At 35.2% G+C, this 15,177-nt stretch overlaps 1 protein-coding gene across 1 annotated transcript; it reads left to right on the top strand.

Moving 5' to 3' along the window:
• Positions 1-224: 224 nt before the first annotated feature.
• On the top strand, positions 225-14,415 carry SLITRK6 (SLIT and NTRK like family member 6). Its single transcript, XM_032100024.1, has 2 exons — positions 225-855; positions 4,118-14,415. The coding sequence occupies exon 2, from the start codon at positions 4,133-4,135 to the stop codon at positions 6,653-6,655; it is 2,523 nt and encodes an 840-aa protein (XP_031955915.1). The 5' UTR covers positions 225-855; positions 4,118-4,132; the 3' UTR covers positions 6,656-14,415.
• Positions 14,416-15,177: the final 762 nt, after the last annotated feature.

The raw sequence follows: 15,177 nt of genomic DNA, 5'->3' as shown, positions 1-15,177 counted from the left end.
GTGGTGTGTTTTGTGGAGTCTAATTGGGCTGGAATGCTTTCAGGTTTCTAAAGCAAGCATTTGCAGATACAAACTAAATGCAAGGTCTACCCAAGAGAACAAACTGCAAGAGCTGCAGTGGATGTTTACTGTTTTGCAAAATCAGGCATTAACAGCCCTTAAGCAATCTAGAAGATATTTAGCTGAATTTTACTTTCTGAGGCTCACTTAGATAAGGGAGAAAGGACGTGAGAGAAATTGCAGGAGGAGGAGCTGATCTGTCTCAAGGTGGAGCTGTATCTTGTATTAAATGACAGTGGCAGATTAAAGCTCTCTGGTGGGGAAGGGCTTAAAGGCTGAGTCAAAAGCCAAGAAGTCTCTTTATTTACGCCTACCTCCCAGCCCCTGGCAATCTGACTAATAACAAACTGAGCTAACAAGAAAGACTAGAAAGAACAGAGAAAACACAGGAGCAGCTTGCATCTAAAAATCTGACAAACCAAGTGATCAAGTCAAGCTCTGCTGAGCATCTTGTTTGTTTACTGCATCCAAATGCTTGCAAACAGTTAACTATATGCAGAAAAGTCAGCCTAGCTGTGAAGTATGCTGTGAATTTTAATTGAGGAAAAAGGACAACTGCTTACAGGATGGTCTGATGTGCACGGCTGCCTGGAAGATTTTTTCAATCGAATGCTTTGTACTTTGTCTTCTGAACAAGGATTTTAACTTTGTGGAGCTGTAGTATTACCAGAGCTTGCAGCAAAGGGAAACTCAGAAGAAAGTGTGCATTTTTCAGAGGGAAAAATTACTTTGCGTGGAAACAGCTGCTCCAACTGTGCATTACTGAGTGTATCGGGGAGTGCTGCTGCTGTACAGGTAAGAAAGACTCCAGTTAGTTAATTAGCTAAGCACATGAGAATTTCATTTCTCAGTACAAGTTGCATTTATTTTTCTGCATGACTTTGTATAACTTTTATATTAAACTATGGCAGTTTATACTGTATTTTAAACAGTTTGCAGGCACATTTATTCAAACTGATTACTGTGTAGAATATGTGTATTAAGGGAATGCTGTATTCAAATCCCTTGAGGGGAGACGAACGGGTGTTTGGTTTTATTTCCTCAAGTACAAAAGTGGTCTTAAATGCGTCATCTGACTGTGATTCCCTTAAGAATTTAATAAAAAATCCCGAAGGCATTTAGAAATTGCTAATTCTTAGCTTGGGGCTTTGAAAATCCTCGACATAATTTTTTTAAAAATAGCTGAATTAAAGCAACTAAACCCCCAAGCATAATGAAACAAGCTATTTCAATGTTTTAAAACCAAATAAGTTATTATTTAGGAAGCATGAGATGTCTTTGCTGTAAGGTGACTACTTCTGGAAGTATTCAACTTTTCCTCATAGAAAGAACTCTGACATTTTTTAGTCTTTTAGAATTCCTACAGGGCTTAGTTACAGTATGCAGTCAGCAGTGACTTACATGAAAGCAGATAAAATGAAAAAAACCTTAAGTTACCATGTGGAATTTGCTGAAAAACCTCACCACATGAAAAGGTTAGTTTTTCAAGTCTTTAAAATTACATTTTGCTGCATTGTGAATTCTTTCAGTTAAATGTTAGTCATCTGTTACATGAGAGCAGTTTTTATTTTACAATAGTAGCCCACTGAGAACTTCATTACATATTTCTGAGTGTTTGGAAAAAGAAAAAAAAAACTGCAAAAAGAATACAAATCTCCTATTAATTTTTTGTGTGTGTGTATATATATGTGTGTGAGAGAGTTCTGGCAGTGCTGCTTACAGAAGTATGACGATGATTAAAATGTGAATGTTTTCAAATTGGTTACGAATGTTGTAACTTTCATCTCTGAGAGGAGGGCTTTCATTTTTATAACGTAATTTCTCAATATGCAATAGAATGCAACATGCCTTACAGATTTTTTTTTCATTTAATTTTTGCTCAGGGACTTTATAAGTGCTGTTTGAATTTGATACAGATTGACGCTGGAATTTCTAATGAGAAAAAGTGTACAGAAATAAAGTTGAATTAGTCATAGAGTAGGTTTGAAGCCAGCAACCGTGTCAAGAGCTTGAATTTTTTACCTTGGGTCACTGGAGAGGATAGTGATGCATGTAAAGCAAGAATAAGTCTCCAGCATAATATGACCCTAGAATTTTTCTGCATACTTCAAAATAACATCTTGACATGGTGTGTCTTATCCAACACTTCTTGGTAAAACAGACTTAAAGGCATATATATTAACCTTAGGCAGCTGGAGTTCAAGGAGGGTTATATGAGACAACAGAATTATTTGCTCTGCTAAAACAAAGATAAAAGCTCATATTTTTAAGGATACCTTTTCTCACACTGTGAATTGCACTTGCAACTTCTAAACTCATACTTCTACTTGCATTTATGAGGAGCTACTAATGGAGAAAACCAAAATTCACTGTGCACACATTTGCTGTTGCTCCTTTTGTATATGTGTGTGTGTAATACTCATACCACAGCATTTAAGTGCCTGCATGTGTAAATCTTTGCAATCTGTTCTAAGGGAAGCTTTGAGAAATAGTGTTTCTAGTAACCAAGGTGCATTATATTTAAAATATTCATTGATGAGATGCCAGATCATATGGCCACACTGTAAAAATATTCATTCATATACTTGAATTGATCCTTGTAAAAGGTTCTAATCTTTCAGAAACTAACACAGCTGGTTGTATAGTGACATTCTGTATTTCATGTTTCAATAACTTAGTTTGAAAGACTGTAACCTTTATTAGATGGATTACTTAAGAATCTTGCTTAGTTCAGTCCTCAAATAAATAGCACACCCCATAAACATTACTGGTTTTTAAATCACCCATTGCATTTTAAGGGTTTTTTTGGTTATTGTTTACTTTTTTGGAAATGTGGAAATACTTAATTAAAGATTATAAGCAGTGATTTCACTCTACATTGTATATCAAGAGTTACCATTGGTCTTGCCAATTAGGCAGCCTTGACAGAAAGAAACAGAGAATCTTCAAATAGGCTGTAGGACAAATTAATTCAAACCAATAATAAATTACTGATTTAAACATCTAAATTTTGCTTGAGACTCCATAGCTGTATTGTAATGATGCATTTATCAAGTGTTTCAAAGTTTAAGATCAGCTTGTTTAAAGGTGATAATTATATTACATAACATATGGTTGATACTAGTGATAATTTTTAATTTGTAATAAATGGTCTGTTCCATACACACTCCACTGTGGAAACTGAGGATTATAATCATTGGAGGGAGTCTAAAATTAATCTTAAAAAAAGTTTGCCCTTGCTTGCTTGTTTCTTCTGACATATACTGCATTGTCAGTTCTCTTTTACTTTAACTGTGTGTACAAATTTTTTATATGTATATTATATGCAAACTTTACGCTACTGTGTGCTGTGGTCCCACTTTCACTAAATATCCACAAATTACAATATATGTGTTAGAATTTAAGAAAGATAATTATTTTTTCTACTTCCTTTTCAGTTTGTGGGTACAAGGATTTCAGAGGAAATACCTTTTGATTTCCATACATAATGCACAACCAAAGAAAGATTCCCTGTATCCTGACAAAATGGGCTTTTGCTCATAACACATTGTTGATCCAAACCAAATCTTGTTTCTTCTCTTCAGCAGCTGGATAACATTAAGTTAATTTTAGCAAGGTACTCTTAAAATCTGCAGTGCTATGTAGTGACACAAAGGAATGATTCAAAATATTATATTATCTTTGATATAAGTTGCTTGGGACAGTAACTTATTGCTGCTGTCCACTGGCAGTCTATACAGCATATAAATAAAACCAACACACACCTGATTATTTCCTACTTTGGGTATCAGCATGAAAGTACTGAAGATTTTCCCTTATGACTCTATTCATTCAGTACATGAAACTAAATATATATTCTCTAATCAGAAAATAATTCAAGTGTTTTGCATGATATGATATTGTTTGGAAGGTGAAGCAGCTCAATGACCAGCATTAGGACTATTTTTTCTTGCTGTAGCCCCGGGGGAAAAAAAATCCATAAAAACTACTCAAACCCTGTGAAATCATGACTATTATTTTTCTTTTTCTTTTTTTTTCCTTTTTTTTTTTTAAATAGAATCTGCTGGACAAGATGAAGCTTTGGATTTTTATTCTATGCTCAGTTGTGGTTGCATCTGATCCTTTCCAGTCACAGCCTTCTTTTTCTTCAGCCAGAGGATCTTGTCAGAGTCTGTGTTCCTGTGAAGAAAAGGATGATACCATGATTATCAACTGTGACAAAAGAGACATCAAGATGATATCAGAAATAAATGTCCCACCATCACGGCCTTTCCATCTTAATCTGTTAAACAATGGCCTGAGTATGTTACACGTGAATGATTTTGCTGGTCTTGTTAATGCTATTTCTTTACATCTTGGTTTTAACAATATTGCAGATATTGAGCCTGGGGCTTTCAACGGTCTTAGCCTTCTTAAGCAACTTCATATCAATCACAATTCTTTGGAAACACTTAAAGAAGATACGTTTAATGGATTGGAAAATTTGGAGTTCCTTCAAGCAGACAACAATTTCATCACAGTGATTGATGCAAGTGCCTTTAGCAAGCTCAACAGGCTTAAAGTGCTTATTTTGAATGATAATGCCATTGAGTATCTTCCTCCAAACATATTTCGTTTCGTGCCGTTGACCCATTTAGATCTGCGTGGAAACCAGTTACAGACACTGCCCTATGTTGGCTTTTTGGAACACATTGGAAGAATACTAGACCTTCAGCTGGAAGACAATAAGTGGGCCTGTAACTGTGATTTGTTGCAGCTGAAGATATGGCTAGAAAACATGCCTCCTCAGTCCATAATAGGTGATGTTGTATGCAATAGTCCTTCAGTTATCAAAGGCAGCATATTAAGCCGGTTGAAAAAAGAATCACTTTGTCCCACCCATCCTGTTAATGAACTTGAAGATCCTTCAGGATCACTGCCCTTGGTTGTAACCACCTCTATCAGTGATAGTCACCTGTCAACTAAGGTGATTCCTCTCCTGAAAGCTCCTACTAAAGAACCAAGTTTAGTGCTTCATACTTCCAAGCCTACTACGTTTCCAGGAATCTCTTGTCCCGTCCCTTGTCACTGCACCAGCCATATGCTCTCAGGAGTTCTTATGCACTGCCAGGAGCGAAATATTGAAAGCTTGTCTGATTTAGGACCCCCTCCTCCAAATCCTAAAAAGCTTATCCTAGCTGGAAACATTATTCAGACGTTATTGAAATCAGATCTTGTGGACTATTCCAGCCTGGAAATGCTTCACCTGGGGAACAATCGCATTGAGATCCTTGAGGAAGGTTCCTTTATGAATCTGACTAGACTACAGAAATTATATCTCAATGGCAATCATCTTACAAAGCTAAGTCAGAATCTCTTCCTTGGCCTTCAGCACCTTGAGTACTTGTACCTTGAATATAATGCCATCAAAGAAGTTTTGCCAGGGACATTTAATGTAATGCCAAAACTGAAAGTCCTCTACCTAAATAACAACCTTCTGCAGGCTTTGCCACCCCATATCTTTTCAGGTGTTCCCCTCACCAGATTAAATCTGAAAACAAACCAATTTTCTCATTTACCTGTGAGCAATGTATTGGATGAACTGGATATGCTGGTACAAATTGAACTTGAAGACAATCCTTGGGACTGTACTTGTGATTCAGTTGGACTGCAAAAATGGATACAAAAATTGAGTAAGAATACCATGATGGGTGATATTTTTTGTAAATCTCCAGGACACTTAGCAAAAAAGGAATTGAAATCCCTAAACAGTGAAGTCTTGTGTCCAGGTTTAATAAACAGCCCTGCCCTACCAACTCATGCCAGTTTTGTAGTGGTGACAACTTCTTCTCCTACTGCCAACACCGCAGACACCATCCTGCGGTCCCTTACAGATGCTGTCCCACTTTCTGTTCTAATATTAGGACTGCTCATTGTGTTTATAACTATTGTATTTTGTGCGGCAGGAATAGTTGTTCTTGTTCTGCATCGGCGCCGAAGATCCAAAAAGAAACAAGTGGATGAACAAGTGAGGGACAGCAGCCCAGTTCACCTTCAGTACAGCATGTACGGGCATAAGACAACACACCACACCACGGAGCACCCAGCTGCGACTCTCTATGAGCAACGAATAGTTACCCCCATGGTTCAGGTGTACCACAGCCCGTCCTTCAGCCCCAAACATATGGAGCAGCAACAGGAGGAGGGAAGTGCGAAGGAAGCTAATGATTGCAAATATCTTCGCCGAAGTCTCCTGGAAAGAGAGAACAGTTCACCACTTACAGGTCCAAATGTCAAATACAAGGCTACAGATCAATCTGCTGAATTTCTGTCTTTTCAGGATGCTAGCTGCTTGTATAGAAACATTCTTGAAAAAGAGAGAGAACTTCAGCAACTAGGGATCACAGAGTACCTAAGAAAAAATATTGTCCAGCTCCAGCCTGACATGGAAGTTCGTTATCCTGGAACGCATGAAGAGCTGAAGCTAATGGAGACACTCATGTACTCCAGGCCAAGAAAGGTTTTTCTAGAACAAACTAAAAATGAGTATTTTGAACTCAAGGCTAATTTACATGCTGAGCCTGACTATCTGGAAGTCCTGGAGCAGCAAACGTGAAGTAGTAACACATTGGGCTGGGGCCGAATTTCTGTAATTTTATTTTAAGGTGGAACCATTGTAAATAAAAGTGCCTTATAATAACACGTCAACAGTCAGAACTTAAGCACAGCAGTAATCCTAGCAAAGAAAAACTCAGGGATCACTGTGGGAAGCCATGGGGTTGTGTGCAGGCAATATGTCACACCCCAAGTTTAACAAGAAATTTGTGTGATTGAACTGTGGGAGGAAGATTGCTTATTGCACTACTCCTCATCATTTCAAAAAAAGGTGTGTATGGAACTCTCCGTTCTGTTCTCTGTTTTCCAATCTATGGAAAAAATGTTCATTACCCTTACACCTTCTTTTTCCCCTCCATTTATTTAGATTCCTTAAAAAAAAAAAAAAAAAAACCTGACAAGAAAACTCCAACACCTGTGTTAGTATTTATAACATTAGAGTGTATTTGTTAGGTTAGTACATGCACTGCATACATGACCACTGTCTAGAACTACACCTGACATACCTTTATAATAAATATGAAAAGACTTGAAATGTTGTCATACTAAATGTCAGTTAAAAAAAAAAAAAAAGATAAAATATTTTTGTGTATTCACCCAGAGCCTGCAAATATTTAAGTATTTTACACCGAACTTCATGTGCATTCTGTATCAGTATGTGGAAGGAAAAATATGTAACTATGTTTACCCAACATCTTCAACAAAGAAAACTGCAAGCCTTTTGCTACTTTCCCTATCTGATAGCTTTACCTAAGTTTGGACAATCTTTTCTTGAGCTGCTGCTATAAAATATTGTGCATCACTGGTGTTTCAACTCATAATCCTGGGCAATTTGAAAAGCTACTGAGAATCAGCTGTAAATACGTTACTGTGTTTAATAAGTTTGATTTTTAGATATATATATATATATACATATGTATATAAATAACTTCTGTGCTGGCTTTAAATATTCTTGAAGGAAATGAGTTTGCTGTGGCTAGGAATTTCCAAGGGCAAATAAAGGTCCTTTCCCACCCTACCCAAAAACAATGCTCAGACAGAATAACTACAACAATACACACATGAGGAAGGATAATAGTATTTAGTTATTTGTATAAAAATATATTTTCTGAAATTAGAAGAAAATAAATTGTTGTGGGAAAAATAGGTTAGAAAAACGTAGAACACTGCAGGTTTATTTTTGCAATGAATTCTCACTAGATTTATATTTACTATTTATTCTGTATAATTTTGTATTTTTTTTTTTTCTCCAACTCACAAGAAAAGAAAAAGCTTATTCCTGGCTGATTTTCAAGCTAATCAAGGAACTGCTCTCTATTAATGAAAAAGAAATAAAGACTTTTTAAAATGTCTTTTTCTTAAAGGTTACTTTTTAAAGAAGGCAGCAACTTCTATATGCACAAGTTTAAAACTATTTGGGAATTAAACACAATGGTTCTCACTCCTGTCATGGGGACAGAAGCATCTTATCCTGAGTGCAGTAAGGCCATCCAGTTTCTGTGCATGACTGACATGGTGCCAAAACAAAATTTCTGACCTGTATTTATCTTCCTCTAAGCAAATCTTTTGTAAACTGACTATGCATGAGGTTTTTTTTTCTAATTCCTATTTGTAAAGTGAAAAATCAGCTTAATTACTACATGTATACATATGTATGCTAAATTTAGCATTGAAGTCTTGATAAACTCAAAGTAAAAAGATATATTCTTCAGTTCAAAATATGGTTCATGTCTTACCTATTTGTATTTACAAATGAGAATTCTTCATATTCTGCTACATAAGTTTCTGACAGAAAAAATTACTGTATTACATATGAAAGTCAGATTCTCAGTTCTTTCAAATTTGCATAGACCTAACAACTTTTATGGTGCTATACTAATTTCTGTATTTTGAGGATCTGACCACACTTTGTCTCTGTTAACAAATCAATTTCCATATTAATATTTTTGAGGTGTTATTAGTTTGTAATGGAAGTAAAACTTGTTGGCTTACAAAAATCAAAATTTCAGTTATTAGAGAATAAGTATTATTTCCTCTTTCTATATCTGAGAATAATTTATCCAGAAAACCTGTCTATTTTGGAAGATTATGAAGAGTAAATGTGGTGACAACATATTTGTTTCATTGCTATTTTTATTCCAAACAAGGAAAGAAAATACTAAGTGTTGCTTGTGTATGTAAGAGTGAGACAAAAGGGAAAATGCAGCTGCAATAACTTTGAATTAAATTAGTTGTATAATGTTATTTTAGATATACTTGCATATTCAAGCACATGTGAATGTGCTTCATGGACATTCCATAGAACCTATGGAAACCCATGCATGGATGTGGAGGAGCAACTGGAGGGCAGGTGAGATGGCTGAGGGCATCAAAATGACACTAGATGTCTTCATTTAAAGAATTTAGTTTCACACAGGAAAAAAAATCAAATAAATTAATTTTATAAAATAATCAAATGCAGTTAAAATTTGGATTTATTCGATGGAAAGAGCACTAGAATGCTTTGAATACTGAATCAGACCCATTGAATTGTTCTTTTTCAAATACTCAGAGATCTCAAATTAGTGTAGAGAAAAGAATTGGAATAAAAATGTAAATGGTACTCAATAGCAGAGTTTATTATTTCAGTGTCTTTGATTTCAGTAGTTATTTCCAAATAAAAAATGTGTGTAAAAATAACACCCTGCAATTGGCAAGATACAGAGAAATGATGATTCAAGCCCTCAGGCTTAGATTTAAGAGAAACAGCTTCAGACTAAAGACAATTGCCACATGCACAGATGTCGCTTTGGTAAGCTGCTAACAGTTACTTGGCAGAATGCTGAGGACAACTGTGTGGCAAACATTCTTCTCTGTTGCAGTCTCAAAGCATCAGAAAGAAGACTGAGCTAAATTAATGTCAAAGCAAGTCAGATACAGCTGTATCATCAGGATTAAAGAGACCTTTACCATTTAGCTTTCCTTCAGAAGGGAGATTCATGCCTTTCGCTTTATAATGACAACTGTGCTCTGTGGCAGTCTTAACACCGCAAGTGGCTTGGCAGTATCCAGGAATCACTAGGATGTGGCTCGCTGTCCACTTTCCTATCATCACGTTGCCTGCTGGACTGCCATGTAGTGAGAGTTTGTATAATGAGAAGAGAGGGGTCTGCCTATTGCCTTACATTCAGATAGTGATTTTTCCATCTATGAGGAAACGTTACACTGCTGTAACAAAAAGGGACAAAAGTATGACCTTATATGATTATTCTTCAGCTGAAGAAAGCCATTGTCAGCTGATAAAGATAAAACTGTGACATAAGAAAGGCATCACATAAGAAAGAAGGATGTGATATCTATTTCTAAGGTTCCTTGGAATATTATAACTACTGGAAATGTGTTGTTAGTATTATTGATGTTTGCAGAAAGTTGGGAAGGGTATTCATAAATTTTCTTGTTAAAACCCTAGTGTCATTTTTTTTTTTTTTTTCAGTGACAGGCACAGTTAAGTGGTTTGATACATTTTTACTTAGCTAGAATAATGGAGGTTGGAAGGCAAAGCATGTTTGACAGTGTGCAACAAAGTGGATCCATTTTTCTTCTGTCAGCATGATAGTTTAATTGAGTGCGAGAACAGTGCTTCATCAAGCACACTGATGTAAGTGGCAGTTATGTTATTGTTGCTAGGGTACCTCAAGGTAACCAATACTACCATTTTTTGCCTCACATTTGAGTGAAGAAAATATATTAAATAACACTACAGACCCGTTCGCTAAATAAACATATTAAAACAATTCATTGCACTTTTTTATTTTAAACTGTTCTTATCTTTTCAACTTTATAAAAGGCAAATGTATTTCTCTTTCTTATTCTTCCTTCTACAGGTCATTTTCACAAAGACTTTTAGTACTGGTACTTGATTAAATTGCTTTCAGTGAAGCCTCTCCAAGTTTTTAAAAAGAAATAAAACCCAACGGCACACCTAAAAAACCCTATCAAACAAAGACTGTAAATTTACACATCAATTAGGGTGTTTGCCTATTCACAAAATGGCCTAAATTTTTTTTACATTGTTTTCCATTTAAATGACAGATCAACCTTCCCATCATCTATTCCACACTGAAAGTCAGTTTGTACTTATTTTCAGTGATGTGTCAAACCCATTGGATTCGAATACAATCCATTTTAATTTGTAGTCATTGTTTCTCTGATTGGAATCTAAGGATCAGGTTTCAGCCCCTCTTTGCATGACAAAAATGTTCCCTATATGACTCCAAATGGAAGTTGTTTACAATGTACCACTTACTACCTACAAAGAGGTTACTAATTGTATAGTATGCTAAACTGAAGAAATAACTTTGACCAGAGTGGGAAACCACACCACCTTAGAAAGATTCATTTCTTGTCTGTTAAAGAAAAAATGGTATTTACCACAGATAAGACATTATTTCACAGGATAAAGTAATAGTGGCAAGGGGAAAATGGAGACTGAATATCAGTCATCACCAGAAGGAATACTGGATTATCATTCTAGGATGCCAATGTCTACAGCAATATATTTTATCAGTCACACCAAAACAATCTGCAAATTTCATGTAGATGTACTGAAATCATCATGACATTAAAGGGCAATCAAACACTTAATTCAAAAGATCAGAAAGTTTCATAACTTTCCCTAACACAGAATACCAGCATTTCCATTAGTGAGTTTCACACTTAGCCATAGACTCACCTCTGGCATTACAATCTGTTGCAATAGAAATCTACTCCTTGGACAGATTTTTCAGTGTATATAATGCCTTCAGTGGTGAGTTCGTCTGGGACCTGATGATTGGTGCACCACTGGGGATTTGAGACAGGGAAGATAATTTTGTATTGTAAGTCAAAAAGCTGTCTTTTTTTTAAAATTTCTGAAGTTTATGATATTTTTGATGTCCTTTGAGGAGCTGGTATCAAATCATTTTGTTTCTTAAAACAGAAGGGAGCTGTAGCTGGAATCAATATGGTGAAGTTAATCTCCATACTGAAAAGATAAAGCATGGTGTTTCCTTTCCTGCACATCTCCTAACAGTCAGCCTTGGCTTTTTGACATGAGAGAACAAATTCTAAAGAGCCACAGTCTAATGGAAAGCAGCCAACCTTGAGGAAGAACATTAAAGGCCAGATGCTGTTCAGCTCTATGAAAGCAAGATGCGATGAAGATTTTTTTATTTTATTTATTCAGCTTCACCAAGATGGAGTGCAAGTACATGCGCACAGCACATTTCATAAAACATTTACCAAAGTTTCATGTTCTAAGACATTAACTTCAAAACATTCACAGTATGTGAATATTACTACTGGAAGGACTACTTCTACTTGATTTTTACTTATAATTTATGGAATGGGATGTTGGAATACAGAAAAGAAGAAACAATATGGTTTCTTGTTTCAAGGAGAAATGTTATTTATTGTAACTTCAGCTGTTTGTTTTTGTAGAAAAATTCATCCAGATTATTTGTTCAGATAATTTTTTAACAAGTTGAGAATTTTTTTAAGTTCTTCTAGTTGTAATTATTTACCAAATAAACTACAGAAGAGTAGATAAGTAGTTTCTTAAATAGAAAGAAATCTGAAGCCTTTTATGTATAAAGAAATCCTATAGAATGCTATCATAAACCTGCTTTTTAAAAGAAATGATGAAATTTATTTTGTCAGGTCATAAAATTTAGTATTATTTTTAGTTTCATGTTAAGAGACAGCTCAGAGTTTTTCCATTTTTCAAAATTCAAAGCCAACATAACACTTTCATAATGACACGTATTTGGGTTAAATGCATATTAAACAGTTCCATTCTAAGACATATTAACAAAAAACCCACTTTCAAATATAATCTGCTACTTCCTCTCATTTTCCCTACTGAAATGATGTTGTGTACTGTGCAAAAAAAAAAAAAAAAAAAAAAAGTACATTTCCTGGGCAAGGAGACCAAACTAGAAAAATTCTCTTGTATCTTTGTTTCATATGCTTTTTGCAGAGTCGAGTATCATGGGTTCCCATCCCTACAGCACAGTATATTTACATGGTTCATATGGCATGCAAAATGGAAGGATTTGGCCTAACTAGTAGACTATGCAAACATGCTCTTTTGTAAGTAGAAGGCTGTTGCCACTGCACTTTTAAAAAGATCTTGTGTGTCAAATACCTTTTAGATATATCTGTTAGATCAGACCCCACAGTTATCAGATATTTATGAAACTTGGTAAGATGCAAGATTCCAGGCTGCCAGTTCTGGCCTAGTTTATGGGAATCCAGACACCCTGGAATTTTTGGTATTTGGAGGACAGTGACAAACGTCCATCATTTTTTACAGAGGAAAGGTTCTTGAGCAACTGTTAAAGACTTTGATTGCTTTTCTCATCTTGCTTGAGGTGTTCAATGTTCCTCAGTGTGGTATCGTATGACTTACATATGAACATAAAACATCACTAAATCAGAAATCTACCACTTTGATGCCATTATTCCCAAAAGGTAAATGTTTCCATGAGGTAATAATGAAATGAAGATTAATATTTCGAGATTTTAATTGCCTCGTGTTACGCAAGTGTCATTAAGTAATATATCACTTCAGGAGAGTTGGGGGGGAGGTGGCATTGCTGTCTATTGACCACTCACTCACTTGGATTCCCTGAAGGGAGATGTTGTGCTGAGGATAGCTATCTTCATGCTGCCATACATGATATTATGAAGGCTGAATCATATTCTATAGATTTTGAAGTTGTTGTTTATTACATGCTCTAAGGACTGAAGTTGGACTTCCTGCAGGCTCAGATTCCATGATTATTTTTATTCATAAAAATGACTACAGAATATAGAGAATATAGCTTTATCATTTTCCCATGTAAAAGCAATCATGTAAAGAAAATAATTCCCTCTGAATTTTTGATTAATGCCCTGATCCAAGGGCCATTAAAGGTAAGGAATTATTTTTTTTGGATATAGAATGATGCAGAAGCATCTTAGAAGTCTAGGGTTTTGTCGCACAGATACATATAGAAAAACAGTACTTACAAAAGCATCAGGGTGTTGTTGCACCCAACCATTTCCCAAACAGCATAAGCTGGAACTAGACAAGACCAGAGCCTGTTCTTAACTATAAGACCTGACCATATCTTAAAAAATATCTCACAAAATTATGCTGAAGACTCCCATGACACGGTCTCCTGAAAAAGTAAAAGGTTTGTGTCTGTTTCTTCCTGTCATTTTTTCTAACACCTAAGTATGCTAAGAAGATCACAATGTGGGTTGTAAAGGTAAATCTGAATAGTAAACACCTAAAAGACATTTGGATAATAAGAAAACCTTCTTCACTAGTGCAGCAGGTAGATAACAGTACCTAAAGTAGCCATGGAACCTCAGGCCCTTGAAGCAGGAGGCTGGACTAGACAGCCCCCAGAAGTTCCTTCTAGGGACAATATCTGTGGTTCTAATATTATTCTGCTAAAGATTTTTTAGGGCAAAATAGTCTACAGTCTTTCTTTTCTATACACAGAATATGAAGTTAAGGAAAAAGGCAATAATCACCAAACACTGTCACAAAATAAAAGATTTCACCTAACTCTTGTAAGATACAGAGATGCAGTAATAAGAAAGCTGCATCAAATTAAACAGTACTTCTCTGATAGTGGTATGATGGTGATGGTGAACTGTGGCTACCTAAGTTTATTACTAAAAACACTTTTTTTCCAGAATAGATGACTTCAAATGCCTAAATAAAATGCTGAAATTTCTATACTAGTTGAATTAATGATTCTTGTTTTCTTGATATACTGCTGATCAATATATCATGCATTTCAAGGGTAACAATCTTAGTTTTTCAAATGTTCTTCCAGGTTTTAAAAATACTTAATATACTCTTTTGATTGTCAAAAGGACAAATTATTAAACAGTGTATCAGTAATGTTTGTTTTAAATTAAAAATATTTTTACATAAAATTCTACTTTGAATCTTTCAAATTATGAAGCAGCACTTGGAACAAGACTCTTTGGTCTAAGTGCAGTGCTTCATGCTAATTAGTAATCAGCCTTTTCAAAATCCTTCTCTGGTACGTTATCTGTTACCTGAAACCCAATACTTCCATACAGATTTAGAGCAAAAATCTACACAACTATATTTCCATGTTTCTTATAGTCTTTAGGTATATAATTTAGCTATTTTTGAAGACTGGATACTAAATTGATCTTTGATTTGTCTTAGAATGGCTGTTAGTTAGTTCATAATATGTACCTGTATACATATAACATACTTGTATATGTTTGTGGAAACCAAATTTCTCATACCTATCTAGACCTATATCTGGGAGTGGTTTCCTAAATTTTTGCTAATAGAGTCTTATTTAATAGAAAAGCCTATAATTTGTACTCTTTTGATAGGTCTGTTATTTATTAATCTTGTAAATTAAACCTCTGAAAGGTAGTACAAACATGGATGTGTTGTTACCAGACCAATTATTTACCCACCTGTGGAGGAAATGAAGGATTGCAATAATCACAGATAGTCATCCA

The sequence above is a fragment of the Corvus moneduloides genome, chromosome 2 (genome assembly GCF_009650955.1).
Source record: "Corvus moneduloides isolate bCorMon1 chromosome 2, bCorMon1.pri, whole genome shotgun sequence".
Lineage (NCBI taxonomy): Eukaryota > Metazoa > Chordata > Aves > Passeriformes > Corvidae > Corvus > Corvus moneduloides.
The sequence above is the reverse complement of the archived record's forward strand: the minus strand, read 5'-3'. Positions and strand labels throughout refer to the sequence as shown.

Excerpts from the sequence above, each read along its gene's own strand:
- SLITRK6 (XM_032100024.1), top strand. The coding sequence starts at position 4,133 with ATGAAGCTTTGGATTTTTATTCTATGCTCAGTTGTGGTTGCATCTGAT.